Raw genomic sequence first — 27024 nt, 5'->3', positions numbered from 1 at the left:
TACACACAAGCTATACACAGAAAGGCCCCAATTGGCTGGTTTGGATTCCAAAACACCACCATGAATAGCTTATTTAAAGCTAAACTGTTTATAAATATTTGATGTGACTGTTTAGGCTTATTCACAATTCCGAGCAAATGAGCAAATAAATCTTGAACTCTAAAACCCATGTTACCATTGAGGATTTAAAAACTCATTCGACAGAGGTAGGCAAAAATGTATTAAAACACACTATAGCTTGAGAAAATAAACACTTTTTAAATTTCTTTAAATGCATGTAAAATGCCGTTCAGGCAACTCACATCTACTGCAAACATTAATTATTTTTTTTCTTCCTTTCATAACTCAGCAAGAGACATGTTATCATGGCTTTGCGTGTGTTCCTGCAGCCTCCCTCACTCAGCCACTCCTTGTGCTGTCAGCATGGCAGGGTGGAGCTGGCAGAACAGCACGTTTTAAGCATGCTCTGAATCTTCACTCCCTCTCTATTTCCCTTCCACTAATGCGTGCACGGCTAAGCTGAAAAATAAAAAGGGAGGGCCCAGTGCATGTATCTAGTGACGGTCTTTACCAATCACAGGGGTTTCCCCACCCTCCCTGTCTCCCTCCCGCCCTCTTTGCTCCCTCCCTCTGTCTCTAGGCACGCCAACCAAAGAAAAAAAAAAAAGTGCAGGGAAAAAAGTGATAAGCAGCAAGCAGCTTCTGGGTTTTGCTTTCAAGCGCACTCCTGCTGAATCGGTGTGAGTGAGTGTGTATATGTGTGTGTGTGGGGCGTTCACTCTTTCTCCTGCCACAGTAGCAACACACTGCAGCAGCGTCGGCCCCGAACAAAAGGCTAAACGCAGCAGAGCCACAGGAGGGGGAAACTCAGGGATAGAAGCAGGCAGAGTGGCCCAGCGTGACTGCACTTCTCAGGGAGGAACTCAACCTGCCATTTAGCCCTCCTGGCCCCGGACTAGAGACAGAGCGGTACAACAGACCAGCCCAGGCTGCCTGTCTGTCTCTCTGCCAGAGCTGTGGAACACACCCTGATACTGACATTCTTTCATTCATACATCTCAGTCTGAGACTCCTGCACCTGCCCTGCTTCACCTGGGCGTCTTTTCTCTTCATCTACCTGTCCTCCGAGATGTCAGACGATGACTGCCGCTCGCCCATCGGCCTGGACTGCTGCAGTTGCTGCCTGGACTTGGCCAATGGAGGTGATGACTCCATGTCTAGCAGTCCGGCTCGGGGCCTCGGTACAACAGGGGGCCTGCCAGGAAGCCCCACTAGCCCCAGTGTCAGTCACTTCCGCCAGCTCCGCAACCAGCTGATGTACCAGAACCTGAACACGGACAAGCTGAACAACATCATGAGGCAGGACTCCCTGGAGTCGGTGGTGAGGGACCCCTGCTTCCTGCTCAACGAGGGGATCTGCAACAGCAACAGCAACATTGACCAGACCATGCTATCTATACTGCTCTTCTTTCACAGGTATGTTTGCTTATCTGACAGGTACATGTTTAGGATATAAATTGAAGGTTTATATTTGAACTTGATGTAAAAGTCTCCATTTTCACTTCTGGATCTGTACATATCAAATCAGAATATGAGTGCTGGTTAAGTAGCATATTTTGTTTAGATGAGCCAGATGGTTAAAGCAGACTAATCAGGTTTCTTGGATCAGCACTTCTAAAAATGCTGACATACGTGTTTACAGTCATGGATTAAGTGTAGGCTATGACTAGGGTGTTCATTTTGATTGCATTCCAAAAATGAGTTTCAAATAAGACTGTGTGGAAACACTTTATGAGTTCCACAAGAAAGTATAGTTACATCTAAAGTACTTGGAATAAAGGTCCAAAGCATAAAGCAACGTCCAAATATTTATGCAGCTCATGATGTCTATTTATATCTACATCATGCAAGCCTATCATTCTGCATATTTGATGTGTTACGTAATGTGACAATGACGTCCTAACTTCTATTACCTATTAGAGTTCATGAATTGTTGATGAATTGGTGTGCACTGTATTAACACTGTAATGCATTTTTCTTGATTGAGATTACTCAGTTTAAGGACAATTATCATTGTTTGTAGGACATGTTTAAACTCAGAGAAACACATGTTTCCCACAGCTGTTCCTAGATTTACACTCAAAGTACGACTGATAGTCTTTCTAAAGAAATCTTTACTACAAAACAACAAAACACAATGCGGAGAGAAAAAAAAGCCAGAAAAAAAGAGGTAAACAAAATCGAACCTAAAAAGAACGCCCTACAAAAACACACGATTACGCTAAAACAACAGTTTGTTGTCATATTGATTCAATTAAAATGCTCTTTTATTGTTAGAGGTCAATTAAAACTGGCCTGATGCCTTCTCTGTTGCTGCCAAATAGTGTTTATAAAACAGTGTTTGGCAGCTCACCTTGCAGTGTTTGTGAGGAATAGAATGTCCTGCTACAAAGTTGCTGCCAGTTTGATAGCTTGTTTGGCAGCTACTGTCGAATGACTTCAACCTCAAAATAACAGTTACCGTCTCTCCAGCCGGCTACAGTTCTGACCATCACTGAACTCCTGAACCTGAGCCAGCGGTTACAGTGTTCACTTGGAGAAGTTGTGATTACATATAGTTGTATGCTTATTGGAAGAGTAAAATGAAGGAGTTCAACAGAGAAGTGGCAGTAAGCACTAAAAAACACACACCTGTTATCACTGTCTGAACCACCTTTGAATATCATATACTCTGAAGCTGTCGTCATTTGTGCCAGTAAAACAGAGATATGAGTTACAGGATCATGACACATTTGCCAGACGTGTGTCAAATGATAACATTAATCGGATAATTTGGTAATAAAAAGGGATTTTCTTTTTCGTTTATGGTGGTTTACAAAAGGAATTTTGATGTTGTAATTAACCTTTGACCTCTCTCTTACCAGTTCATTGGTTTTTTGTTAAGGGGCTGTTATTTTAAGTTACTGCAGGCTGGTTTTTATACTCTAAAGTCTCTTAATAATGCTGTTGTGGGTTTACTTTCTCAATCCCACTTCTGAAATACAATCTGCAACTAAGTTTGTGTTTTATTGATATATCATGGTACAGAGAAAGAAAACAATCTCAGTATGTGTGATATAAGTTTGTTTTGGTTCAACATCCAAATCTTAGAGGAAATACTTTGAGTCAAATATGTTGAATACAATATTTTAAAACTTTTTTAAATTAAAGTTTTTCTTTAAGAACACATCTACCACTTTTCAATATGAGTTTTCCTCTGGTATAGAAATCCTTCTTGAAAAATCTTAATTTGAGTGACATTAATCAACATATCTGAGGAAAAGAATTATGAAATATCCGCATCAATGTCTATTCTGATAAAGATTTGTCCGGGATGGAGATGGCGGTGGAGCTTGTTATCATTGATTCAGTTGTTTGCAGATGTTATCATATTAGTAATGTTCTCCAGCCAAGGAGCATTATCAGTCTTTTATCAAATTGTCCAGAAGCCGAGCTGCCAAAGAACATTCAAATAAGTTAAATTTTAACTTTGCTATATGCTATGGCTGTTAAAGACTATTCTTATCTCTTGTGGGATTGTTAAATACAGCATGAGTACAGAGAGTACAATACATGTAAAACCATTTACCACAACTGCAACTGATGGGGCTGATGGCAGCAATGATTAGGCCCTAAGTAGTTTTAGCTTGATTTTGTAGCTCTCTGCAATAAAATCTTATCAGTGTCAAACTTTCCATTGGAAAAACATAACAGTTTTTACATCACTTGGTTTTTAATACCTGACACACTGTACAGCATGGCAAACTGCTGCCTGAATAAAACATCACATACTGTATAGGCTATTTTGAGAGTTTCCACACTCACTCTATTTCTCCATCTGTTTTAATGCTGATTCATTTGACACCTTTTTAGGAGATACAGCTCATTGCTGTGGAGCCTCATTATTCAATAAAAGAACAGCATGTTCTTGATTTATTTATGATAGTGATAGGGTGTGTCATTATGGTACTGTGGGATGAAGAACAACGGGTGAAGAAACTTTGGGTTGAGGACTGCAGCTCCAGCTCCCTTCTGGCAGTGACGGCGAATGGAATCAGAGAGCAAATAATGTTTTTCAAACATTCTGGACAATACTTTTAACATGTCCTTAGACTAGAAGTGATACTTGGATATGTTTAGTTGAATTATTATTCACTGTGCTCAGTGTTTACAGTATCATACTTTGAATAATGCCTGCTGGCAGGGTTTTGTTACAAGCCTTACACAAGAGACTTCAGACTTGCTCACAATGCCAAAATTATAGTTTCACAGCATCATGAATTTTCTCAGTAGCCACAGAGTTATACTTCCATGGTTGGGCATTTTTTAAGAATATTAACATAAATTAAACATCAATTCTGTAATCAGAGATGTTTTGAAATCTTGATCTCCCATCTGTCTACGTGAAAATCGTATCTACAGTGTGGATGATTAAATTACACACAGGACTGTCATCTTGCAGAGAGAGAAAAAAAAATCAAGTTATAAGCGATAAGCAATATTCTTGACATTTCTTGCTTGGAGGCAATGTGTTGACCCATGCCATTGGCCAATGTGACCGTGCATCTGTCTGTGCCAGCTCAACTGTTTGCCTGACAAACAAGAGTCTTTTGCCAGAACACTTTGTTCCTGAACCTTCCCGTCTCAAGATAGAATCACAGACATGGATCATGTGGCTGTCATGGTTACAGTAGGCTTTTTCGCAGGATTAAAACATTGATTTCAAATGTGTACCCTTACGGTTTTCCACGCACGCACGCACACGAGCAGAAACACAAATGCACTCATTCATTCCCACATGTACTCACAGTTTAATCCTGTCAGTTGAAACAAGAAAGCTGCCTTGCTGAGCTGAGGTTTGCAGAAGTTCATACATTTTTTAAGTATTCGCTTCGGGAGGGCCCGGCTGCTGATGAAAAGCCTGGCTGAGCTTTATACTGTGACTTCACCCTGGGTGGTCAATCTGCAGAACAGCGATCATTCTCATTTGCCACTTGTTAATAGAATAAAATGTTCAGCATAGCCTGAGGAGGCAAGCCAGGACATCTTTTGGACTTAAATATCAGGCAGCAGCAGTGGCCACCAAACTTGTTATCTAAATGATTCAAGGGTCACGGAAATGTGCTGAGAGGAGAATTTGAACTCATAAGTCCTGCTTGGTGTTTGAGGCAGAGCCAGAAAGCCCTGAGGGGGCCGGGATCTATGATTTCCACGGGATACAACCAGAGGAAATGTGTTGATTTACTTTGAGGCTTAGAGAGCTACACTTGGCTGGAATGAAAGCACTGCTTCTGCACACCTTCACCAGTCAGTCAGTATTTAGCAGCCACTAAACACCATCACATGCCAGGGTGAAGAGGGGTGAAGAGCCTGCAGCGATGACACAAGTGTTTATCACAGGACTCCAGGTCTATGACCAGGCAGTCAGTCTGCAAGCAGTCAAAGCACAAAAAGTAAAAGAACTTCAAAATGAGTGGCAGCACAAAGGATATCACAAAGTGTCAAAGACCTCATAAAAAAAGTTTTTTTTCAGGAGCAGCAACTAATGTGACCATAGAACATGGCTGACGAGGAGTTTTCATCCTTCAGCCTACAATACAGAGCTCCATTATAGCTTTACAGACAAGACAGCAGTTAAATCTTTGAAGAAAGAAAATGTTGTAAAGCAAAGCAAAGGTATACAGACTTTCTTGTTCCTGTCTCTAGCTCATTGTTGCAAAAGAGAAACAGCTTCAAAATGACAAGAAGTTGCACGACCAGACAAGAAGTTGCATGGCGTGTGTAAAGTTGCATGGTACTTTTATTAATTGGTTCAGGTCTGTTGGCTGAAAAAGGAAAATATTTTCCAGTCGGGTTGAAAAAGACATAGTATGGATTTTTTGCTTGTCAGTCAAAAAGGACTTTCTGCCTTTATTATAAGTCAAGGTTGGAGATGAGATTCACCTCATGCGCAAAAACTCCAGGTTTGTGCTTTGTATGACAAACTGTACAAAAATTGCCTGGAAAAGTATTTTGACAGAAGATTTACACCCTCTGACTAAGTTTGATTTCCTGCTGTGAGACTGCTGTATGTCTGAGACTTGTGAGTGTATTGCTGCCATGGTAACCTATGCCTCATTACAGTGGTAAATGTTTCACTTTGGCCTGAGATGACCACTGGCTCTTGGCTATGGTCCACTTGACTACTGAACATGACCTTCGCCTCTCACAATAAAGTAGAGACAAGATCCAGCTGTGTCAGGGACCCCACTGGGCATTAAAACACCACTCTGTAATCCAAATATAAACCACAAAATAGATTCACCAGAGGTCCAAGAGGTCCAAGCTTTTTCAGAGTGAATACTTCTATTTAGTCAGGGAAAAAAATGTGTAATCCAGCGTAGAATCCATGTATATTTAACTATTCCTAACAGTACCATAAGCAAAACATGTCTTTGAAACTGCAGGAAAAGTTTTTTTCTGCATCATTGTGGGAAAAAAAATCACAGTTTTGCATTTTAGCTTTAAAACGGGAAAGGGGATCATAATAATCCTCCAAAAATACAATATCTTCATCATCTTGGATATGCTCGGAGAGTGAGCTATTGAGTAAATTTACATGTAGGTTACATGTAGAGCTGAATACAGGGACAGCCCTGCATGCGCAGTCTTTGAGAGCATCATTTGCATGACTGGTTACAAAAGCGAAACACACTTTTGGTGAACTTGCCCAGGGATCACAGTGCACTGTGTGGTGTTTTAGCTACACTAAGTAAATGTACAGTAATGAATTAGTAACATTTTGTTCCACCTGCTGTACTGGTCAAAACAGAAAAACAAACGGAGGGAGTAAGAGGGGAAAAACTAACGTGGTAAAAAAAGAAAACTTGTGCTCCAGTGTATTCAGGCTTGTTCTGTAGATAACATTGTGGTGCTATAGAGGCACACAAATCAGTCAGGAATGTAAAGATGTACGGATAAGATAAACAAAACACAGTTTCCTCTGTTTTCCCTACTGCTGTAAAATTGCCCCCATTTACCAGACAAATGCATTACAGTGAAAATACATCTTCAGCACATGAGACAAACTCAAAACAAACTTACATCACAATTACAGCATCATTGTCTATGAGTTAACATATACAAGCTGCTACAACCAGTAATGGGCGTAAGAATCAGAGTGAAACTATTGCAACAAAGATGAAATTCAAATTTCACATCCCTTACACTGCTACAAAGAAATTCCTAGGAGAAAGCAATGCATCTTAAAGTCCCATTGATTCCCAGTCCCATTCCAATCTTCAAGTCTCATTCCTGTTGTTGGCTCTCCCAGTTTTGCCCACATAAAAGGATATCAAACACATCCTTGCTGACAAAAGAACCTGCATTCAATTACAATTTTTTTTTTTGGATCCAAGCTGTTTTTTAGATTTGGAACAAAACGAAACAGTGTAACTTGATGTGCCCTGTAAAACGGAAAAAAACTAAGAGTCCTAAGTTTGAAGACAGTTACATAACTTCATGGGTTGCAGGTGTACGGGAAAAACAAAAAACGAGGATTAGTGGCGAGAAGGCAAAGGGAAGGATGTCGGGGTGGAAAGGCAAATTCATGGCCAGGCAAGTCTGAGGAGCCAATTCCAAAGAAACCAAGGCCATGAGGGCGAGGTCTCAGTAATGTCAGGGGAAAAAGAGGGAGAGTGAGAGAGAGAGAGAGATTGTCAGAGAAAGAGAAAGAGGTAGACAAACAGCCAGGCAGGAGGCAGGTGCGAAGACAAAACATGAACAGGACTTGCTAAAAATAGCGTGCTGTTGGCGCTTGGTGGAATTCATAGACATAGGTAGACTGCGGACGTCTGTGGTAAAAGTCACAACCTTTTTCTATAGCTAAAGGAAGTTATTCTTTGGTGGTGGGAGCAAGTAAAAAGCCATTAAAAGTGTTTTTTTTTACGGCTGTTTTTATGAGTTTCCTCAATAACACAGGCTTTGACCACTTCGGTGTTGAAAAGAGACATTAATGGACTAAAAGACTGATTCACAATATTAGAAATAACTGGATTTCTAAAAAACACATGATGTTATATTTTTGGTGTGTTTGCACCACTAACACTATCCCTGTGCTTGATTTTATCACAGAGGGATCATTTTAAAGAGAGATGCACAATAATGGCTTTTTAATGGACGTGTTAAGTTACTGCCCTGTTGTGTTGTGACTGTGTGAATAGGCTGTCCTTGGAGCTGCGCCAGAAAATGCCTGGAACTACTGTTGATTGTGTGCAAGTGTTTGTGTGTGTGTGTGATTTTGAGAGCTCATCAGTACTAGACACTGTCTGCTGTCTGTAAAATAACGATCAAGTTGTTGTTGAGCCTTGCAAGGAATGCACATAATTTATCATGCATGCATTTACCAGCTAAACACACTCACAAATACACACAATATTACATTATTACCATCGCCTGGCAACCTGATAAACATGTTCATCAGGTTGCCATTTTGGTTCTCCATGCACAGAATCTTCTATATATTGCTTATATGACTGGGAAGTTTTATAACCAATATTACTGGTAAATAATAATAAATATAATTTTTAGAAACTGTGGAAACCTTTAAATTAGAGTTGAAGGTCTGGTGATATTTTATATTTTTTATAGTCAACGAATCCAATTTAAATACAGAAACCAACAATGAATTAATCCTACTGACAGATCCTGACATACGAGATAATCCTCTGCTCCATAGACTTTCATTGTTGTCCAAAAAACACATCAGACACACCATAGCACTGGGTGACATGTTCCTTCATGTAGATGAACTCTGTAATTTGTTTCGAGATGATCCCACAAACACTTTCCCAGTGCCACAAGTACTCACTAGTGCACCAAATCTGTGGTGATGTGGTTAAATGATTTTGACTTTCTAATAACAAAATTATGAATCTAAACATGAGAATATACAGTATATGCATGTCCAGTTTTTACAGATTTACATCTTGAGACTTCACAGCACAGACAGGTTTGGGGAAGTTGGAATATATTGTCGACGATAACAAAAATATCTAATGTAGCCGTCCTCATCCTTTAAGGTCGTGTTAGAAAGAATCCAAGATGACCTTGATGGCAAATGTCTTTTAAAAAAATAAACCTTGTAATCTTTTAATCACCCAATCCTCTCCAATACTCTCCAGTGACAGCTGCAAGGGTCAGGAATGAGTAATTTATCTGTCTGTCTGCAAGACAGACGACACACTCCTTGACAGCACACACACAAACACACACATATATGAACACACTTAAAGTATACAGTACACAGAGGTGACCCACAGCATAATGCTGCTGTTGACACGTCACCACAGCAGAATCCAGCTAAGCTCTTTTGTGTCCTGAGTAACAGGCAATGGAGACACAGTACTGTATGTACCAGAGGTGGATTAGAAATCTATATGTAACACATCATGTTTGCCATCTGAGTCAAATCCTCAAGATCAGAGTGTGCTGGGAAATTTTTCAAGATTTATGAGAAGGGATTACCCCACCCTTCTTCTAAATTTACTTGTCACTGTCTTGTTATGGAAACATGAGATTGAAGTGGATAAAAGCATGTTAATAGAACAGAGTGTACAATGTTTTTTTTTACAGTTACTGCTTGCATGCGTCTGCTTTCATGAATGCACTAAATATACACATACATCTTGAAAACCTAATTTATTTGGCAGTTGAAAACAAAGATGAAACAAAACAAATTAACTGAAAGTGAAAATAAAAATCTGCTAAATGCTATTTTTTTTAGTAATTGTTATCAGGCTGCGGTTATAAATCATAAATATAAAATATCCAAGTGTCAAGGAAATACTGTTTGTGTTGTGGTAATGGTGCAAAATTTTTAGAGAAAAATATTGTGGTTTCTGTTGAAAACTCTTTGAACTAAAGCCCAATAGGCTCAACTTGTGCCACACAAACATGACTTAACAGACTGGTTATGAATTCTTGTAACAAGTCCATGAAAAACACATATGAAGTCAAGACAAATACGAGCATCTCCGCCCTGCCGGCACAGCTGAGTGCAGACACCTGTAAGGAATTTGGAAAGAGCAAATTGGACAATATTCCAGGGGAATGAAAAGAAGGAAGCATTCTTAGAAAATGATTCAAGACATACTTCAAAAGAGGGAAGCAGTACCACCCATCCATTAAAAGTCTTTCATGCTTCATGTTTTTGCAACTCTCTTTGTCCTTCCCTCTTTTATTTGCTCCTTCTCCTCCCTCTCTTTCTCTTTCTTTCTCTTGTTTTTTCCTCTGTCTCGCTCTTCTTTCTCCATCTCTCCATCTCGGTTGCTCTAGTTGGCAGCAGTTGGACTTATATAAGTCTGAAGGCGGGGTGTGTGTGTGTGTTGGAGGGGGGGGGGGTTGGAGTGACCATGGCTTGCGTTCACTGCCTTATCTGTTTGGACCACAGCTATGGCGCCTATTTAGATAATAAAGCAGCCTGTCAACACTTGCCATCACACACTCCCCCACACACACTGCCCTGTACTTGACTTGAGATCACAGAAAAGTGGTGGGTAATAGCATCACAAATAGTCAATATGTTATAATTACACTCTTTAAATAGGCATTAGACAGTAATACAGCTTACATAACACTTGATATTAGGGGTTATAGTGCACTGTGGTTTGTTCTTTTTATCAGACTACTGACACGCATGCACGACAACCTGCTGTACCACAGTGTTAGTCAGACAATGGAAAAATATCTACATTGTCTCCAGTAGAGTTCATAGTAGATTCAGGGGAAGCTGAAATGCAGCAGTTATTAGACTTGCACTCCCCATACCACCCAGGCTGAGCTGTACAAACTGCCGTCCTGGGGGGCAGTAAAATCTTTCTTTCTGTCCTATTTTCATTAGCATGGGATTCCCACTCTTTTTTTCAAACTCTGTAGGAGAAGTGAGAATATGGTAACCCACTCTGCTACTGAGGGCCAAGCAAAAGTTTGGCTGAGGTGAGGAACAGTAGATCTGGAGTGGAAACAAATGCTTTCATGAGAATATTGTATCCTTCTCCAGCTCCACAGGGGGTAGAAACAACTCTGCTGCCTGCATATAAAAAGCTCGACTGACTTTTTTCTATCCAAAGTGAAAGAGTTTGTGGAAAAACTCAGATGAAATTATGGTACAAATTTTATTTTATTTTTTTGCCTGGCAGCATCCCTTACAAGGACTGGCATGCTCAGACTTAATTTCAGATTCATTTAGACGCTTCTTCCTCTGTTTCTCTCTGGACGCCTGTTTCAAAATCCCAAGTGCCGTTATCCCACACTGAGTCAGTTTTTTTTTCTTACCACTATAGTCTGCTACACAATGCAGCCAGACAGTGCTTTTGTGGAGCAGGCCTGAGCCAGGCCTATCATTAGCCTATCTTATTCTCCCTGGGCGCTATTCACACGCAGGTTGGGTACATGATGTACCCAGAGCATGCACACACACAGATACAGGCACACATACAAAGGGAAGAGAAGAAGACTAAAATACAACAGAAGTCACCTTTGATTATGATTCACAAACATGTGCACATCCTTATGCAAAAAAACACATACATACACACACCCACATACTTACGCAAACACTCGCACAGAGTCTTTGTCCCTGCAGGGCACGGAGCTAGTGTTAGACATACTTTAGCAATAGTGTTGCCACAGCCCATTACTGAGAATTGCTCCTTGAGTCGCTGGAAAAAGAAAACAATTACTTCTCCGAACCTCGGCAGGTCATGAAGTCACGCTTTCAGGAACACAGGAAAGGTTACAGCACCAGGACCAATCACATGTTCTATTTTTGAAGTTACTAAACATCTGCAGTTTGGCAACGCAGTGTGTTTTTCTTTTCTCACTGCACTTCTGTGTTCTCTAGTAAACAATTTTGAGCTTTTGGGGTGGATGTGTAATCTAAGTGGCCAAAGTTTCCCAAACAGGACTCTGCTGTCATGCAATGAGCGAGATGGTAATGCATTTGGTATTAAGAAGCATAAAAGAACTCAGTTTTGGTCAGGGAGCATATGTCATACTCAGTTAGTTAAATACTCAGTTAGTTAAACACCATTATGTTGTTTTGGCTCATTAAACAATTATGTAATGTGGGTGTATAAAAGTAAATGTGTAATTGGATTATACTGGAGTCTCTGACATCTACCTCCTGTCATACAATCATATCCTTAATTTAATCTGCGGTACCTGAGTGGCGTTTCAACAATTAAAACTTTCTGAAGTGTTTACCTCATTTTGAAAGATGTGTCACCCCAAAAACTCCCACTCCATGTCTGGAAACTCCTGTGCCATTTATAATTACATCATTTAATCAGGCCTTTGCACAACATTGAGAGGATAGGAAAAACAAGCGAGACACTTCACACAGCTGTGAAGCTGGGAAGCTGAGTGGAGATCGTATTGGGCAACCTGCTCATGCTTTGGTGCAATGGGTTTGTTTCATCAGATTAATTGAAGTATGCAAAACACTCTGTGCTACATCAAGAAAACATTTTTAGTCTGCGAAGGTACAAGTAAATACGGCTTGGCAGAATGTGAATGTAATGAAACTGCCACTCTGAATTACAGTTTACAGTATACATGCTCTGAAAAGGCCAAATGACTGGCAAATCCCCATGAACCATAATCAAACTCTGACTTTTGTGTAATGAATATGGTTTCCTGTTTGTTACCAGAGCTTCCAAATTTCCAAACTCTCACTGGCTTCATGTGTTCCTGCGCTTTTGGAGAAGGGCCCTGTGAGAAAGAAAAAGAGAGAGAAATTGTGGAAAAAAAAGGAAAAGCAAAGTAAAAGAAATTAAAAGTTATAAAAGAAAGAGAGAGAGAAAAACTTTCTCTTAAAGTCAAGTCAGTTCTTCCCATCATAACTTCCACAGAAGGACCAGTTTGGTCCCACTGGCTGGCAGCAGTGGTGAAATGAAAAGGTGGACCTGTCCTGCCAAGCTCTTTTTCTCTCTCTAGATGCCTTTCTGCTAAACAAGAGTGTGCAAGAGAGTGAGGGAGAGGAGAAAAATGAACGCATATGCCAAGTTTCAGTGAGTCTGTGATTGTTTCTGGCCATTCCCCAGCAGAGAGAAAGGGAGCGAGATAGAGAGGGAGGCGCTTACAGACCCAAATGAACGAAAATAACAAGATGTATCCTGTCCAAGACTTCTGTCTTTGTGTCCACGTACCATGGAGCGGCCCGGGCTGGTCGTGTCTGATGGAGCATTATGCCTCACTCCCCTGCCATCTTATTGTGCCATCATGAGGAGCAATTAGCGCCAGTGACATTAAATGACCCCTTTCTGCATTCCTTCCACTATGGTGTCATGGAGAAGGATGAGTCACAGATCATCATTATGTTTGCATGCTGTGGTGTTTACACAGTCTGGGATTAGGCTAAACAAAGGCCCTCTGAAAACATGTAGATGCTTCTGGAGAAAAAAGTAATAGAGCTCTGATGCTGGCTTCAGAAAACCAGCGAGCCCACTGCCAAGAAAGTGTGGGACTTTGGGAGGAATGTTGACGAATGCTGAAACTCTCTTTCCCTCCCTTCCTTCATCTGCTCCTCCCTATCTCTCGTGCTCTCTCTTTTGCAAATACTCGCGCACGATCACGCACACGCGCACAGATTCCATCGAGGCTGCCATCCACGTCTCTGACACAAGTCTTTCAGGGGGCTGCAATGCACACAAAGACCTATTTATTTCTAGCCTGAATGCAAGGTGTCATATAAGGGGAAGTGGAGGCCTGCGCCGCTCTGGCAGAGAGAGAGAGAGAGAAAAGAGGAGAATTTATGTAACACATGAGGTCACAACCTTTCAGCGCTTGAGCGTCGACGGTGTGGAAGTTAGTCGGGGTCAGGAGGGTTTTTTTGCGTCAGCAGGGGCGTGTTTTGCTGTGGAAGAGCTCGAGCCGAACAGGAAGACTGACAGTTGACCCCTTTTTCACCTATAAAGTTGCTTGGTGATTAGCAAAGGTCAGCCTTAATAAGTCAAGAGAATAGAGTTTCAAGCATAGCAGATTAAATTAATTCCAAAGAGAAAAAAAAAACATGGTTGTACTGGAAGCTAAGCTATAAATAGGTTGTGGGTTGGTGGTCACCATTTTAACTTTTGAGGGATTTATAAGGAAAATTACATATTAATCATTTTTTTGTACTCGCAAAAGTCTACATCTACAGGAATCTGACATTAAATCATAATCATCTGTATGGTGCATGACTCTTTTCTCTCCTTCTCCTCCACATTTCCATCTGTCAGTTTCACAAACTTGTGCACCCTGACCCTGATGTTTTTTACTGATCCATCACCCCCGGGCTTGTTTAGCATAATTGAAGTGTTGTTTTCTTGTAAGTTACTCTCATATGCCCGGTCATGGTGTGTGGGAGGGAAGCAGCGCGCGTACAGAATAATACAGTTAAAAAACTTCTCTTTTTCTCCCAGAATGTTGATGACTTGTCAGGTTTCTTGGGGCCAGAATGTAAAGTTAAAACAACTGTTGTAGCTTATTTAGCATGTAGTGGCTGTGAGGTTCAGTGTAGGCATCTGAAATGAATTGCAGAGCCGCACGCAACGGAGACAAATCGAACCAAGTAGAGCCAACGGACAGCAAACTGGAAGATCTGAGTTCAACTTCAGCTGGTGTTTATGGATTAGTTTTCCCAAATATTTATATAGTTTAAAGGACTCAAACTTAATAAGATATAATCCAGTCATTTCCACCACATCATTTTCTGATTTGATGTGAGGTGGCAGCCAAAAATGGAAGAAACCATCTCGCCACACAAAAGGACATCAGTGTAAATCCAGATTTAAGTAAAAGCCCCTGAGTCCACATCATTAAATATTCATGACTACTTAAACAACAATCAGTTAACGTTTGAAAAAAGAAAGCATGCTCAGCTGCTATTTATCAAAGTTTATCAAACTTTATCACAACTGTGAAGGTGTGGATTTGATTAGATCTGATTAACTGGATTTTCAAGGCCTTTCATGTGGGTGATGAGAGCTGTCATGGGTTGGGTGCAGTCTTCAGCCATAATAATCCGTAGGGCTTCAATGGCTGACTGCTCCTACTGATTCCAAGACTGCGTCCTGTTCTCACTGAAGGTTACATAACAAACAGACAGACAAAAACAGTGTGAAAATGTTGGCAAAACACAGGCAATCTTCCATGTCTTTTCAAGATTTTGTCAGTGTAATCATCAGTTCGTCTTGGATTAAATGCATCGTTATCTGATCCATTTAGTGGTTTGGAAGGTGTATTTCTAGCGCTCTTTTTATACATGGACCCACTTCCTAGCCCTCCACTGGGAAAGGATGCTATTGTAGCTCATATCAGTGGGAAATTCAGAGAAACACCCTGATAAAAAACAAAGTCCCTTGCTGTTATTCTATGACAGCCAGCAAGGGGTGGATATAAAAGAAAAAACACTGAAAGACAAGCAGGATACTTCCTCTTATTCATATTCAAATAAGCCTTCTAGAAGGAGATATCAGATTCAGACAAGGCAGTGCTTGTCCCTTGAGTGTTTTCTTTTTCTTGCAATACTAAGTGGCAATAGTATCTAGGCCATCGCATTGAAAACAGCATTGCTAAGCACTTCTCCTGGGTCTTGTCTTTTTTGGAGGAGTCTCTCATTTTCCCTGCTCACGTTGGCATTTGCATTTCACTGAAACAGATGGAAACAAACGCAATGGTTAAAACTGGATGTTCAATATGCAGCAAGCGTTCTGAGTTCTTTCCAAGCATATCTTTTGGGAATCCCTGTCTTAAGATTCATGATATGAAAAGGGCAACAAATGCTATTGCAGATATATTGAACTCTAAATAACTTTGTGACAGCAGAAGTGATTGTGCTAAGGCTGTGCCTTGGTGTCACATGTTTGTTCTGCGATAACTTCCTTTGTTAAGAGGGTATTCATGTTTGAAACAGGTTTCCACACTGTCCAAGGCCATAATGGAAACAACAATAGGGTATATCAATTGTGAAAACTGCCCCGCAGTGATAGTCTAAATAATCCACGGCACCTGCAGTCACAAACAAAATGAGACGTGCAACAGGACAGATTAAAGACTTAGATTCTGCTTATCATCTTGATTCCATGTTAAGAGGCTAACAGGTTTTGCAGATGTCTGCACTGTTGCTTCTGCACAACATCCTACTGAACAAGCTCTAGGGTGTGTCAGCTCATAAGCACAGGTGGGGGTTTGATGTAGTATAACTATCTATTTCTAACAAAATGCTTAATGTTAGTGCATGTGAAATTTAATGGGCATTTTACAATCAGTATCCTGTATATTGTTGCTATCAGATATAAAAATTTCTACATCCAAAACTGTAAAAGAGACTTGGTTTAAATTGACAAATGACAACAGTGTATCTCTGAGGTTTTCTGCTGCATTTTATCAGGTTATGTGTGGCAGCAATTTTTGAACCACATAGGAACAGGCCAAATTAAATATTTGGTTAAATTGATTTTTTTTTTTTTACATCTTTGTCATACCAAAACTCTATCTTTCTTTTTCTTTTCAATTACCCTCGCATGCCCCCTCACCACCCATATCTCAAGGTAACCGTGTGTTTTTTTTGACAGTTTACCTAAAGAACTGGGAGTACAGCCAAAGCCTCCTATCAGAGGAAACACTGCCGAACAACAGCTGTGAAAGCCCTCTCCTCCCTCCCTCTTTCTCCTCCTCTCCTTTTCTCTTCCTCATTTTTGCATTTTCCTGTTTTGGTGTTTGGTGGCTCTTTGATACAAAGCAAGGGGCTGTCCTCAGGCTGCAGAGCACAGGCAACACAGTATCTGGTGAACTGTGCTCCGATGTAAGGCGATACCGTGGATTCTTGTTATTGCGCTAATTTATGTCTGTCTGCTACATGATTCTGTATATTTGTTCCCCACTGTTGTTTTTTTTTCTTCTCATACAGAAAAAAAACTGTTTTGATAGAGGAGCTGAGAGACAATATGAAATCAAAACAAGAAATATTATGGGTATTTTCTGCTGTCTCACAATTACACAGTGTCCTTTTAGCCAAATAGAAGAAATATTACCTCAAAATGTGGTTTGCTGTATCTCCGAGCTAAGGGAAATATGCATATCTTGTAGCACTTCCTTGACTTTCATGGGCGTGTCAAAAAGTGTTTAATCTGCCTGAACATGGGTCATTTATGTTATGCATGCAGCGTATGATATATGTTTGTTCACATAGTGCACATGTGTTTATGTAGAAGTGCCCACAAAAGCTCATCCTCTGCAGTTTCTTCTTAACAGACTAAATAAGGGAACCACAAGTTGCTGCATGATGTGTGTGTGTGTGTGTGTGTGTGTGTGTGTGTGACTGCACTGTTTGCTTTCAGCACTGTAACAGATAGATGTTCTGTTCCTTGATTTTTTTTTTGTTTTGTTTTTAACAACAGGATGGAAGGGCATGACCAGGCAGCTTCACTGTACTGTATGTTCACCTTGATTCGAGAATACAGCCCAGACATGGTACACTTACAAAGTAAACACAAGTGTCTATGTTCATTGTGCTGATGTTGTTTAACCCTGACCCCTCCTACCCTTGAGTCCATATGCAGTACAGAGTTACATATACAGAGCGCAGTCTCGAACTCTCCTGCCCTTGTCAGATGAACATGCATGGTGCAATAACAACACCTGTGCCAAAAGGTGAGCATGTACCAGACAACAACTAGGAATATGACGAGACAGGTCAGAGACAGGATAATTACCTCGAGGCAGAGTCAGGGTTAGGCTGTCCTGAAGTATGCCAGTCAGATAGGATTTACTGCTCAGAGACAGTGTGAAAGGACAAGAATAACAATAGCTGTTAGAGGAGGAGGGGTGCAGCGGAGACAGAGAAGAAGCGAGACGGAGAGAGCATAGCAGGACAAACGCCTGTGCACAAGGTGGCAGACGAGATACAAAAGTTAACATGGCTGAATCAATCACTCACTTGTAAGATACATTCAAACATATGCCTTTCTAATCATTTTGAAAAAAAAAAATCAAGGGGCACTACTGTTACCAAAACTATGATTCGTTAAGGAGGGTGTACATGTTGTAAAGGTTGGCAGCTACCTCGCAGGCTCTACACTGTGCTCCTTCCTTTGTGGGTTGGACTATAATTACAGTCTCACCAAGAAAGAACACCACAGTCATTAAATGGGTGTGAAGAAGACAAACTGTTACTGAAAAACAAAGATAATGACTTGCTGTTTTTCACTGCACGCATGTGTATGTGTGTGTGTGTGTGTGTGTGTGTGTGTGTGTGTGTGTGTGTACCAGGTATTCCTCATGTTGTGGGAACGTAAATCTGTTGTGGGGACTTGCCTCCCTTTAGGGGGACAAAAAGCAAATCCCCTTAATGTAAATCATTCATTTTAGTTAAGGTAAGTTTAGGGTTATGATATGGTTCGGGTAAAGTTATGCACGTGGTGTTTATGGTTAAGGTTAGAATAAGTCTCCAGGAAACAAATGTAAGTCAATGTAATGTCCCCTGAGGTGATTGAAACATGAATGTGTGTATGTGCGTGTGTATGTAAACGGGTCATGAGCCATCCAGTGGGTGTGGGAACCTGTGAAATACCCGATTTTGTTTCAGTTCTGCAACTCCTGAAATAGTTCCTCTAAATAGCTCCTTTAGCTTAACTGACATGACTTTCATTTACAAATTGTAGGCGCATTTACTGGAACAGCGTAGTGCTGTAGGTAAGATGAATACCAAAATAGGTTAAGTTGCACTTAATTTGAAATAGTTATAGAAATTAATAAAGACATCAAGCAGTTTTACAGTGAACCAAGACATTAAAAAGCTATAAGATGTGCACCTTGTTTATAAGACATGTCATTAGTGAAGCTAGAAATGTGGAAATCTAAATGTAATTGGCTAAATACTGATACAACACAATTGGATGGATTGAATGAATTGCTGACAGAATATACAGTATAAGACATAACTCACATGCAGGCTGGCACATACTTGCTCTCGTGTGCAGTAATTCAGCAGCAATAAAACTAAGTGGGGCATATATCTCCGATTTCACAATCTGCTGCAGTGTGCTTTTGTGTTGTTACAGGGCTGAAGCCAAAAACAATCGTGCATCAGTGCGCTGCCCCAGAACGCAGTGCCTGAGTGTTTGACCTCCTTGACCTCTCCCAGTCTCTTCCTCTCTCTAATATCTTCTCTGAATAGTTTTGATTGCTTTCCAGTGAACACATTTGAATCCTTTGCAATGTACAGTATATGCTGCTCTTATTAACGGGTAATTACGTTTTCAACCGTCACTCTGCTGCCACATGTTTTTTCTCCCTCATATTGCTGCGCCGGCACAAAGCCGAGACACTGCCATGCTGGTGGGAACCTCGTCCATCATTGCCTGAACTCTGTGATTTTGGCATGAAGATAAGGTGGCAGCTCGCTGGCTCCTAACCACTGCTTACGTGGGCAAATCTGTTCATCTCCAAAACAATAAAGGGCTCTTACGCACATCTTCTTGTCCATTGGCCAGATCTGATTAGACCTTTTACGTCAGCTTTCATTCCAGCAGATTTCAAGCATAGCCATCCTGTTCTTCATGTTGTTATATTGTGCACTTTCGAAAATGTTTTTTATTTTGACAGACGCCAGAGAATAACATTTTCAGAAGTTTGAGTTTGCCATTTTTCCTAAATTCAAGCTAGATCGTGGTAATGTAAATCCTCCATCTTCAAGAACATCTTTTTTCTGAAGTGTATTTCATTTAGAGTAAAAAGAGTTCACTCATACTGAAGGTGTCAGGTTGGTAAAGAATCTCTCTATTTCAGTGTCTTAAGAATGTGATCTTTCGCCTGCCAAACACTGTAAATCTACACGCCCAGACAGAGACAAAAACAGAGTGTGTAGCACTTGTGCGTGCTTGTGTGTATTCATTTTTGTACCTGAGCTTTGTCTGCATATGTCAGTGACCTCAAATTTCTGTGCATATGCATGTCCATTTCTATGTATGTGTGTCTACGTGCCTTGATATGCTTTTGTCCTTTTTGCATGCATACCTGAGTAAGAATTTCACAGTGTTGTTAGCGTCCATGCTTGAATACGCACCTTTGCTTGCACGGGAGTGTGACTGTGTACCTGTGCAGTGTGTGCGTGCAAAACAGATAGGAGAATGTTCTCTGGTTTCATAAGTGAACTTTGGACCTCCTGGGTACATGCTGGAGGCCGGCCAATTTAGTCTACATTGTTTACCCAAGCCTTTATACAATGACTGGGATGGCAGATCTTGTTTACTTGCTCTTCTGTGCAGCTTCGAGACCAGGAAAATGACATCTCCAAAAGACAATTTGTCCTGTGTGCTCTGACCGACTTCTAAGTTCAAGAGTCATTTCAAGTGGAAGCATTTCCTGTTTGTTTCTACAAAGAGATCATGGACCTTAACTTTTTGCTGTCAGCTGTACAAATAATTTAAAATGTTTTATTTGTGAATAGAACTGGGGTGGAATTAATGCTGGATATAAGCTTAAACTCAACAGCAATAGTTAGATTTGTTTGTATTTAAATATTCCCAATAAAACATGTCTCTACCCCACAAGTAATTTTTCATTTTTTCACAACTTGTGTTTTTGCAAATTGCAAAGTAGTGACACCATTAGTGTAATTTTCAGTAACTGCAGTATAATTTGCTCGCTTAGTCCAAAAATTTGCATTCATCACAAAGCTGCATGCTCAATGAGCTGATGCCGGGAGGTGTTTTCAATGAGCTATCCTCATTTGTTTTGTTACAGGAGCGCTCACAGTTCAAAATAGCATGATGAGGGAAATGACCTCTCTAAACTCATTGTATTGCAATCTGTTGTCATATTGTATATGCTTTATATACCTTTTATTCATATTATTTTATCGCCTGTGTGAAGTAAAGTGTCACCCCTCGTTGAATTTGTAAGATTTTCTGAATGCAACAATGCCAAAGTCAAGTTCTCATCTCTTCCTTACTCCTTGACACAGCTGCATGTCTTCAAATGGATCATGGCAAAAAAAAGAAAGAAAGAAAAGAAAAAACTCTCAAATAACCAATCAACGAAGCTTATAAGACTTGCGTCTGTGTCTGAGGGGTTTCGCTGCAGCTTTTTGAAGGCAGGATAGGCTTGGGTTCCTGTAAACTCCCAAACAACCTCCCAGCCCAGCACCACACAGTGTTGAATATCACTATGTCCCCAGTTTATTTGGATCACACAGCAGCTTTTGATGGTGATCCTTCCCCTAGCTGAGTCACATCCTGAAATAGTTCTCTTGTATTACATTATAAGTCCTGCTCAACTGATTTAAGTCATAAGCAAAAAAACAAGAGGTTTGAAATATCTGAATTGCCTTCAAATATATGTATAGAAAACTTGAATCATGCTCAAGTATTGTTTTACTGGCTGAGACATAACTGTTACCATTATTAAACTAAGCTAAGAGAAGTGGTTTCTCCATCAGATATGCATCAGGTTTGAACCTCTCTCTTCAAATATTTGTTTCGATTTTAAGGACAGAGTCTGTTTCATCAAGAAAACCAAATAAAATATGTACAGTATATATTTAAGATCTCTCATAATTCCATAACTCACATATTATGGAACTGTCTGTCAAAGTATACATGCAAAAAGGACACAGTGTCACTGACATGAGTTACCCTACACAGTTCAACAGCACAGCAAAGAGGAGGCAAGTGAATGATTTCTAGTAAATCAATACCCATGTAGGCATCTCCACAGTTTAATCAGACTTATACACTCACTTTCACTTAATCAGGAACACCTGTACAATCTAATGTGATCCAATACAGCTCTGCCATAAATTCTACATTTACGAAGCTTATACATTTTCAGTTTTTGTTGACACTGTCAGAAAGGTGATAATTCTACTTTATATTTATTGTTGAGGTTGTAGTGGGTGGTGGTGTACCAGAGTGCATTATATTGAAAAGTGTTCCTAATATTTTGCCCCCCTCATGTGTGTTAATGGAGTGGACAAAATAATCAATCATAAAACTTAATTATTGTCACATCATCAGTAAAATATACCCCTAGTGATGTAACAAGATGTTATGTTATTATGTTACTCATCATTTTAGTACTTTTAATCCTTAGAAAGATTAGGACCTTATCAGGCATGTAACAAAAGAGATAAAGCATCCTCAAGGCTGCAATTACCAATATTACTTTTTCTTTTTTGAGTGCATTGTAATTAACACTAATAAGTCCTCATTAACTTTCCTCAGTTTAGCAGTGAGAATCATGATGTAACATGTGTTTATAGCCTGAATGTATTCGTTTTACAGTTTTCACGCGGGTGGCCAACATCTGGATAGACATTTCAGTTTTTCTCCTGAAGAAGATGTGGCTGCCTTAATTGCACTTTTCCATGAAAGCTTCTTGAAGCTCTCTTCTATTAAATGGCAAAATGTTTCCTTTTGAAACTCAAGTAGAATGGGGCTCGCACATCTGGCCTTGTCCTCGTCTGTCTAAGCCCATCCTCTGTCGGTAGGTGATCCTCACCACGCGGACAGGCTGAGGAAACATTGTGTACACCATGTTCTCTCAGGCTTCAGCCCTCCTCTCTCTTTTTGCATGTAATCCACACGGTGCCCCTGTGGGACGGCGCAGACCTATTGCCCCTGTGGTTTTTTAGACTCCAAAGTTGAATGGTTTTAATCTGTGATGCTATTTGGACAGGAGAGTTATATGAAGTGCTGAATATACATGAGGTCTGAGTTGTGCAGTTTCACAGCTGCCCTTTGAGTTATGTCAGGTTCCCCTTTGAGAGAAAGTAAAAGTGGCTTTTCTCAGTGAATGGTTTTAATACAACTGCACGGCTTGGCTGAATTTATGTGCATACAGTATTTACATATGAAACACAGCATCGCTTGATGTCCGAGTGCACAGATGCTGTGTCTGTAGCGATCAATCCAAGTTTACAATAGTGTTCTTCAATAAAACAAAGTCTTGATGGGGAGGAGAATAGTTCCCTCAAACAGGGGGTTGACTCCCTGGAGTCAACGTTAGAGGACTACATATTTCAACATTCAGTACCAAGGAGAACTGGTCCGAAATGTTGTTTCATTTCAGGCAACCACTTAACTTTCAGTGTGACAATCAGATAGTCCTGTCTGTGTTATTATTCCTGATTTGAAGAGAGACAGCAGAAAATTATGTCTATAACATTAGTACTAGCGTTATGTAGCCTGTGGATGTATGCATATTTTTATATTTTAAGTCCTCAGTTTAGTTCAAGATATCATACGAATACTCAAATATCCTGAAATTGTTGCTGCTTCATAAAACATTGTATTGACGCACATCTTCAGTATCTGTATATATTTCAGCTGGCTTTTATAAATAAAGTTGCTACACCCCAGTATCAATAGCATATTTTGCTATCACCACTGTTTAGATTTACAGCTCTCTCTTGCTTGAGTCAGAGCATGCCGTGTGTCAAAGGGGGAAAGCTGACTGAATTATGATCTGAGTCATTCCTGTGGTCTTGTTCGAGGAGAATAATATTATTTGTTTGGCTAGAAGAGATCAGTGGATGGCAGGCCGGTGAAACTTCCTCAGGTTAATTTGAGTAACTTAATGGAAACACATCCATGGGGTCACTGATATCTGTGACTCATCTCGGAGGCCGTTTCTTGAGATAGCTCTAAAAAATACTGTGATTTTGCAGGTGATGGTTTAGAGGGAAAGTGAATCAAATAGATTCACTTTTATTTGTTGACAGCATCATGTATAGACTGTATTTTAGAGCAATGGAGATGTCAGTGCAGAGAGGCATGGCACAAAATCAATATGTGTAAAACAATCAGCTCTAGGAATTATATGAAAAAGGAAAACTACAAAAGGAAAGAAATCAATTCTCATGTTTGATTAAATACTATTGCATGGCTTTTACTTTCAGTGGCACATTTTATTGAAATGAAATGGACTGAAATGTGTGTTTTTTAATGTCTTGTTGTATTAGGGTGTGTTTAATGCTTCGTGTTTTCATGCAGTTTTATTAAAACTCCTCACTCATGTAGTCGTTAAGATGTTAATGACCGCCAGTGACTTGTCTTAAATTATCCATGGGAACTTAGCCATTGCTCCATCGTCATCTCGCAGGTGACAAATGATTAGCTTTAATGCTCAGCAGAGGAGCCTGCTGGAGTCTGTGGGAACGACTCAGTGTTTGGATGACACCGACAGCGAGAGTTAGCAGGGTGCCTATCATCCGGTTAAATCCAGATCGTGCTGACGAAGCCAGACGTGCATAAGCATGCACATATGCAAGCGTGTGGCCAACCACACGCGCTAACATACACACGGGCGAACAAAAACACGAGCAAGCACACAAACACACTCCGGGTGGACGGCTCATCGAGGGCCCGGCTCCCTCCAGTGCCGTCCCAGTTGCTGGTGACTTGGGTCACACATCTGCATGCTCAGCCAGACACATGGCTGGAAAAAGAAGAAGGGAAAGTAGGGAGATGAAGAGAGGGAGGAATGGACGAAAGAAGAAGGTTGGAACATAAGAGTGAGAAGAAGGAAAAAGGGTAGAAAGAGGGAATAAGGATATTAGATGTAGGCCAGGGGGATAGGAGGTGAACCAAAAATTAAACCAGGTGATTTTATTCATTTTGTCACCTCTCTGACTTTATTTTCTTAAGGGATCCCAGCACATACGGTAGATTTCCTTTTCACTGTGTCACAACAGTCTTGTGATGGATTTCGGTGCAGTATGTACCCATTAGTCTAATGTCAGCATTCCACAGCTGAAGGCGACTCAGATTAGACACAACCACACCAAGTCAGACAGCTGAGGTGTACAGTACACTAAAGTAACATAGGCGGATGAATATAGACAGGTGGCCTTGAACTCTGTAACATTTTGTTCTGGGACATGATCCAGCCGACAGTGTATTTATCACAGGTGCCATGCAAAGTGGCAGCCATTGCCACTCAGCGTGTTTGATTCCACTCTTTGAGTGACCCTATTCACGCTTTGTATCAAGTAAATGCAATGTGTTTAATGAGCAAAATTAGTTTATTGCTAAGCAAAATACACTAAGCTATTTTGATTAGAAACTCTAATTAATTTTCAGTGCTGTCTGCCTAAGTACACCAGAGCACAAAAAATAATGAGCAGCCCAATGGCTCTCTCATACAAGTCTGTGGTAAACTAGGCGGCCCATAACGAGTCAAAGGGCTTTTCCATAGCTAATAAAAGTTCACTGCTATTTAACACTGCATGGCCAATTGAGTCCACAACCTTTGACCTTTTGTAGAGCATCCACAGAGTCATTAGTGAGATCATTTTACTGCATCCAAACCCTCAGTCTAATCCCTTATCTTTCAGAGCAGACAATCTTGTATGTGTGTGTGTGTGCTTGAGTATGTGTGTGTGTGTATGTGTATATGTTCTTATGTGTACACATGTTTGCACTAAAGCACAGATGGGAATCTTATGAGCTATAGGCTAGAACATACTGTCATTCCCTTTTTGGTGGGGGGGTGGAGGGGTTGTGGGTTGACCCAACAAGGCTGTGATATTCCCTTATCACTCTCCACTAGGTCTGCGCTCTATTTCAGTATTTTCACAGTAAATTTAGCCAGGACATTCTCCCCATTAGAACACAAGGTAAATCTTTACATTATAGCCTAAAGCTGTCTGACTTCTGCTGAATCACAGCCCTGGTGCCAGATGCTGCAAAGTCCCCAAGCTTGTTAACTGCAATATATGGAGCACAGCAACATTTGCTACAGCACTGCTTGTTCTGTTGTAAACTGCTATTAGTTCCAGTCTAGGCTACTGTAAATTAACTGTATATCATCTTGTATGATTGATTTGATGGATTGTTTATTGAAGTGTCCTGCACCTTTCTGGTGACCAGTCCGTATGGGCTTACAAGACACTGAACAATAATAACCAGGAAGGCAGCATGATGAATCATGATGTGCAGTTCCACAGATTCAAAAAGAGAACATTTCAGAGCATTCAGTTATGATGGATACAGCGTGTCTGTCTTAGCTGCCAAGCATCTCCTACAAATCTTGCCAAAACAAAAATCTCCACATTAAAAAGCCAAACTCAACATATCAGCTTCAGACAACCAAAACAAATCAGGATTCTTCAGTTGGATCTTTTCAAACAAATAATTTCTCAAGTTACTGTACAAAGGGCGATGAAATACAAAATAAAATTCATCCTCGACAACAGCAAGATCACAAAAAACACATACACACATATGAGTGGAAATTAAGTGTAGTCATTTGTGGTAAGCGCACTGTGGGCCCCCGTGTTGTCTCCAGGAAATTAATCAAGGCAAGTGGAAAACAGAGCGAGTGAACATGGTTAGAAAGAGGCAAATGTTCAGTATCAAAGGAGGTTTTCTATCAAGGCTCTTTTCACTTAGATATTTTTCAAAGTACAGATGTTGTAAAGTACAGATGCAAACAAACACACACACCTTCTTGTCTTTTGACCTTGTAACAGTTGCCTTGAGGATAAACAAAATAAATGTTTTTACCTTTCAATTTATGCAAATCATGATAACAAATTACTGTAGCAAAGTACAGCCAAAAAGTTGGTCTTTTCATGCAGCTTATAGCCACATTTTACCCTGTAACCAACATTTAGTTAAACTGCTTCACACAAGAAGTCAGCTTCATAGCATAATCATAACTTTTATACTAAGATAATCATGGGTGAAACCTATTTTTTACTGTAATCTCATACATACACAATTGATGACATCATTGCTATCATGAATAGTATGATAGCAAAAGTCATATTTATTTTTCTCTTCACCCTTTCTTCATTTACTCTTCTTATTCAAAGATTTAGGGAAATGAATTACTGTTGCTAAACACAAGATAACATGATGACTCCCCTTGTCAATCACCTACGCTGTTCTCCTGTGCAGGGTGTGTGTGTGTGTGTGTGTGTGTGTGTCTTTCCTTTTTTTTTGTACAGTATTACTCATG

General features: G+C 40.3%; 1 protein-coding gene across 1 annotated transcript in view; it reads left to right on the top strand.

Moving 5' to 3' along the window:
* Window positions 1–664: 664 nt before the first annotated feature.
* Window positions 665–27024, top strand: part of tsc22d3 (TSC22 domain family, member 3) — a 35859-nt gene continuing 9499 nt past the window's right edge. Inside the window, exon 1 of the mRNA XM_042418702.1 lies at window positions 665–1476. Within this exon, the coding sequence (XP_042274636.1) occupies window positions 1130–1476 (347 nt within the window). The 5' untranslated portion in view covers window positions 665–1129. The remainder of the gene's footprint in view (window positions 1477–27024) is intronic.

This window comes from Thunnus maccoyii, chromosome 8 (genome assembly GCF_910596095.1).
Source record: "Thunnus maccoyii chromosome 8, fThuMac1.1, whole genome shotgun sequence".
Classification (NCBI taxonomy): domain Eukaryota; kingdom Metazoa; phylum Chordata; class Actinopteri; order Scombriformes; family Scombridae; genus Thunnus; species Thunnus maccoyii.
Note: the sequence above shows the minus strand (reverse complement) of the source record. Positions and strands in the feature narration are given on the sequence as shown.